General features: G+C 38.4%; 1 protein-coding gene across 1 annotated transcript in view; it reads left to right on the top strand.

Moving 5' to 3' along the window:
- Positions 1 to 5,605, top strand: part of LOC104965644 (sodium- and chloride-dependent GABA transporter 2-like) — an 8,086-nt gene extending 2,481 nt beyond the window's left edge. Inside the window, exons 4-6 of the mRNA XM_010794642.1 lie at positions 2,504 to 2,644; positions 3,333 to 3,414; positions 5,320 to 5,605. Of these exons, the coding sequence (XP_010792944.1) occupies positions 2,504 to 2,644; positions 3,333 to 3,414; positions 5,320 to 5,590 (494 nt within the window). The 3' untranslated portion in view covers positions 5,591 to 5,605. The remainder of the gene's footprint in view (positions 1 to 2,503; positions 2,645 to 3,332; positions 3,415 to 5,319) is intronic.
- Positions 5,606 to 6,018: the final 413 nt, after the last annotated feature.

Here is a 6,018-nt window from a genome sequence, read left to right as displayed (position 1 = left end):
TCAAACGTTTCTGTAAGTCTTCACAAGGTTTTCACACACTGTTGCTGGTATTTTGGCCCATTCCTCCATGCAGATCTCTTCTCGAGGATTGATGTTTTGGGGCTGTCGCTGGGCAACACAGACTTTCAACTCCCTCCAAAGATTTTCTATGGGGTTGAGATCTGGAGACTGGCTAGGCCACTCCAGGACCTTGAAATGCTTCTTAAGAAGCCACTCCTTCGTTGCCCGGGCGGTGTGTTTGGGATCATTGTCATGCTGAAAGACCCAGCCACGTTTCATCTTCAATGCCCTTGCTGATGGAAGGAGGTTGTCACTCAGAATCTCACGATACATGGCCCCATTCATTCTTTCCTTTACACGGATCAGTCGTCCTGGTCCCTTTGCAGAAAAACAGCCCCAAAGCATGATGTTTCCACCCCCATGTTTCACAGTAGGTATGGTGTTCTTTGGATGAAACTCAGCATTCTTTCTCCTCCAAACAAGTCTAGTTGAGTTTTTACCAAAAAGTTCTATTTTGGTTTCATCTGACCATATGACATTCTCCCAATCCTCTTCTGGATCATCTAAATGCTCTCTAGTAAACTTCAGACGGGCCTGGACATGTACTGGCTTAAGCAGGGGGACACGTCTGGCACTGCAGGATTTGAGTCCCTGGCGGCGTAGTGTGTTACTGATGGTAGCCTTTGTTACTTTGGTCCCAGCTCTCTGCAGGTCATTGACTAGGTCCCCCCGTGTGGTTCTGGGATTTTTGCTCACCGTTCTTGTGATCATTTTGACCCCAGGGGGTGAGATCTTGCGTGGAGCCCCAGATCGAGGGAGATTATCAGTGGTCTTGTATATCTTCCATTTTCTAATAATTGCTCCCACAGTTGATTTCTTCACACCAAGCTGCTTACCTATTGCAGATTCAGTCTTCCCAGCCTGGTGCAGGTCTACAATTGTGTTTCTGGTGTCCTTTGACAGCTCTTTGGTCTTGGCCATAGTGGAGTTTGGAGTGTGACTGTTTGAGGTTGTGGACAGGTGTCTTTTATACTGATAACGAGTTCAAACAGGTGCCATTAATACAGTTAACGAGTGGAGGACAGAGGAGGCTCTTAAAGAAGAGGTTACAGGTCTGTGAGAGCCAGAAATCTTGTTTGTTTGCAGGTGACCAAATACTTATTTTCCACCATAATTTGCAAATAAATTCTTTAAAAATCAGACAATGTGATTTTCTGGATTTTTTTTTTCTCATTTTGTCTCTCATAGTTGAGGTATACCTAGGATGACAATTACAGGACTCTCTCATCTTTTTAAGTGGGAGAACTTGCACAATTGGTGGCTGACTAAATACTTTTTTGCCCCACTGTATATGACTTCCGGTAGGCAATATTACAAGGAATCACTCTGTACATTTTCATTGTTATGCGGATGATACTCAACTATATTTATCAATCAAGCCTGATGAAACTAATTACTGTAACTCATGATACGAATCCCCACCCACCTGTTCTGTGCACTTTGTTATGCACACACTCCGGCTCACTGCAGGAACGATATGATTAATGTTAGTGGTTGATTATCATAAAAACATTTTCCTTTTTTTTCCAATACTATTGTAAGTAAAATATGGTGCGCTGCATTTCAAGTTATTATCGGGCTTTAATTTGAAACAGTAGAGTCCTGTTTACGAACTACAATGAGGTCAGTGTAAGAAGGTTAATAAGGTGGTTTACGGGAAATTCTGCATTTTTAACTGGCCTGAAAATAAACTGCCTACATTTCTAATAAAATCTAATCCCATCTGAGCACTGTAAGTGGACCACTTGATTAATATACGTGAATTATTTAAACAGCATTGTTATAGGAATGATGTTGTCCCAAGCTTTTTGATCCATAAGGTTGATCTATTTCATATTTTTAGGAAAATAAAACTGTCGAAAGTAGACTCTGTGGCACACACAAATCTTTAATACTTACACGTTTCCTTCAGGAAAATAATTCACAAATGACGACTTATTATATATCAATCAACGACAATTAGAAAGCTAACGTTATGCTTAAAAGGAACTACGTCGCAGTTTTGCATGACTTTAACGTCACCACTGCAGAGTAGATTAGTTCAATGTCCCTGAAAAGCTCTGTAGTCCCAAGTCAAAGCTTCAAAATTCACGATTGGGGTTTTTAGTGGTGTAATTTTGTAGAACAAAACATTAAAATGCTATACATGTATAAAGAGATTATTTCCAGCATCTCACTAAAACCTCATTCAGGAAAACCTTTTGCTTTGAGATGTTGGAACCAGAAGAGCAGAAATTATGAACTTATTTTCAGGTTTTAGGACTCTAAACGCTCTCTAAGGTAAGGTCCACTGACATTGTAACATAACCAACCACCAAAACCCTGACAGGACAACAACCACCAGTTTTATTAAGGATTCAGACGTTATCTCTGCTTTATTTTGTATTTTATTGCCTATAATTATCCATTGTCTACATTGACCACATTCTTTATTTCTTCTCAGGGATTGGCTATGCTACCCAGGTTGTGATTGCATATGCGGCCGTGTCATACATTGTCATCCAGGCGTGGGCCTTCTTCTACCTCTTCTCCTCCTTCAGCGTTGAGGTCCCGTGGGCAAGCTGCAGGAACTTCTGGAACACAGGTAGACCTGCAGAGATAAATTGTTACGACTGGAGCACACAAAAACTGATAGGACCCAAATGCACGACTCCAGACAAAAGATGATTTAAAAAAAAAAAAAGGTTTTTACTTGCGGTGATATGCAAGGCAATACATTCACAAGTTTCAAAAACGATCTGGCACTGGGCACAGGGAGCACACAGAATCTATACACCAACAAGGGACTCTACAGGTGCAAACAATAAGGGTGTGGCAGGTAATCAGCATAGTGACAAGGTAGGTGTCATAGTGACAAGGTAGGTGTCAAACTACCTGAAAAGAGAAAGGAAATGACAAAGTAAAACAAGAAATGGCAGACAACAAAAAGGGTTAGCAGACGCGGACTTGACAATATAAACTAAACAGAGAAATAATATTAACAAATCTGCCGAGACACAACAGAAATGAGCTGCGTGCATGACATGTGTGTCTTTGTGTACCTATTTCTTTACCTTGTATCTTCATTTAACAGCATTGATTTAAAAAAGCCCACAAGCTTGACGTAAAATGCATACAGAGATGTTGGTAATTTCTTGAAAACTGCTTGCATTATTGATCAGCTGAGGGTCAATCACTGCTCAAATTTCTAATATATGTTTACTTTGTATTTTGTGTACTTTGCTTTCAAATATTTATCTACACTTTTACATTTTTTCCTGTTTTTATCTCAGAGACCTGTGCCGAATTTGGTAAAACAAACACGTCATCCAATTGGACAGCAAACGCAACATCGCCTGCAACAGAATTCTGGGAGTAAGTTTAATTTACAACTGTCTTTAACTAACTAATATCCCTTTTTATTGGAGTCACAAAAACCAGAGGTGCATTGGCACCCTGCTGTTTCTGTGTATTTCTTTGTTGTTCCTCTTTTTGTAAAGAGAGTCTATAGCAGGTCACATGTTACAAACATTGGTCACTTGTTGTTATCCTCATATTTTTAGAAACGTCCATCCAACGTAGGCAAGCTGCAACATGTAAATGACCCGAATTATTGTATTCTCAATTTTTTTTTAGAATGAAGCATGCGTAGGTACTATCTAAATATTGTAAGAGTATCAAACAGGCCCAATCTACTGAGAAAAAGCAAACATCCCCAAAATGGTTATGTAACAACTTCACAAAATCTAGAAAGTGCCACTGCTGTGCTCATTGCCTGACTGTAATGAGCTTCTCAGTAGGGGGCTTAAAGAGACAGGCACTAAAACTAAGCCTTTCAGACAGTGGGTGAATACAGGTATGTTCAGACACATAGCATGAGAAAAAAAAAAAAATGTAAACATGCACCAAAAATACAAGTGCGAACCTTAAAATGAGCATACTGTGTACATTTTATAAATTAAGTGTCGCGGTTAGTCAAAATATCAACAAATATTTTACTGTAAATCAAACACAGGAGTGTGCATAAGAAGTGTATGCCCTCAGAATGAGATTTAAAAACGGTGGTGCCTAACTTTTCATATATCTATTTGGATTGTATCCTGTACGTCAATTGATGACTTGTTACAAGAAAAACTACATTCCCATCAGTCACTTCTGTACTTTCTGTTCATTTCTACTTGAAACATTTTGAGCGTCAAAATGTGGTTTGCGTATAAGTGTCTTGGCATTAAAGTATGTTTACATTGTGTAAGCTGAAAGTACAGCATCACAGCGAGGCTGGCATGGCTTTAGTCTTGCTTCATGTTTCAAGAACAAACTTTTCTTTCACTGTGTCAGCTTCTTTTAAGTTAAGACAGGCGCGACATTGGGTCTTTTGGCTGTCATGTTGAATTTAAATTTCAAGAAACAATATTTTACTTATTTTTATACAAAGTTTCAAGTTTCCAAGCTATAATATATTCTCTTTAGTGTGTCATTTGCAACCTATAACCAGACTTTTATTTCCACAAAGAATTTGGCTGTTACATACAAATGAATTTGGCAGCAGACACAGAAACAGGGTGTGAAGAATTGTTTTTGCAAAGTCATTGACAACCTTTCTAAATAGATAAGATGTAGGACATTCAATGCACTATGAATGTTGTTCAGGCGATAAAAAAGGCGCCATTTTGACTAACTATAAAACAATTTCTCCAGAGTTGATACATTTTTTAATTAATGTCAAAGCATACATCAAAGGGAGAACAACGTTTTGCTATACGTTTTTCACGTTTTCCCAGAAATAAATCCATGATTAATGAGGTCGAGTGATGCTGTTTGAAACTCTGTTTGACACTCTACACTTGCTGGCCAGCTTCAGAGCCAATAAAACCCTTTTCCGTCTTTCTTTCATGTCACATGTTGAGCTGAAAATTAAAGAATGTAAAAATGTATTCACACCCCAGCCAGATTTAAAAATGTGACACAAAATCAAACAAATCATTTATTCATTTGTACAGGGTTAATATATTATGTCTGCAAGGCATCACTTAGGTGAAGTTGCATCACTGTTGTTTTAAGTGTTTCTAGAAACATCTCTACTTATTTCCATTTCCCCATGACTAAATACATTTGCTTGTTTTCATATGAATGTTTTTGCAATATAGTTACAACACTTTTTGATCAGTCAAATGTATAGACTTCATTATCTTACGTAACATTATTATTTGCCTTGAAAAAGGTTCTCCACAACTGTTTTTCCTGGGCCCTGTTTCATTAACATTATGCGTTTCTTTTCAGGAGACGAGTGCTGGGAATATCTAGTGGGATTGAGGAGATTGGCAGCCTGAGATGGGATCTGGCCTTGTGTCTCTTACTGGCGTGGACCCTGTGCTACTTCTGTGTTTGGAAAGGAGTGAGATCTACTGGGAAGGTGAAGAAAACCCTTTCTTTAGAAGATGATGTTGGATTTTGTGTGTGTTTATTAGATTTGAGTGAGAATTCTGTTGAAACCTTTGGGATCACATTCCCTCTGTTGCAGCTTTTACACATTTATGGGTTATATGTTTAAAATAATGATTCAAGAAAAATAATCCATACATATATAACGTATCAAAACACCCTCATTTGGTGATGATAATGGTGGATAAACACAGTGGAAATTCAAAATCGAAGAGTATGGGACCTGCTCAGCAATTTAAAGATATAACAGGGGTAATAGTATTCTTAAGCAGAACCTGAATTCATATATATTTATTTTTCCCTAATTTCTTAGCAGTTTATTTGTTTTTAAAAGGGAATTTGATTGACTAAAATGTCAAACATGAGTTAAAAGAACAACAGAAGAAGAAAGTTGTGTTAGGGGCCTTGAAACAATTACAACATATTATCATAGCTGCCACAGCAGGTCACCAGAGCAAGGCAAAACTTTGACAGAAATACCGAAGCAGGGTTCAGATCGGACTGCGGTCTCATTTCACTTTGGGGACAGAGAATCCC

This window comes from Notothenia coriiceps, unplaced genomic scaffold (genome assembly GCF_000735185.1).
Source record: "Notothenia coriiceps isolate Sejong01 unplaced genomic scaffold, NC01 NC01_scaffold00037246, whole genome shotgun sequence".
Taxonomy (NCBI): Eukaryota; Metazoa; Chordata; class Actinopteri; order Perciformes; family Nototheniidae; genus Notothenia; species Notothenia coriiceps.
Note: the sequence above shows the minus strand (reverse complement) of the source record. Positions and strands in the feature narration are given on the sequence as shown.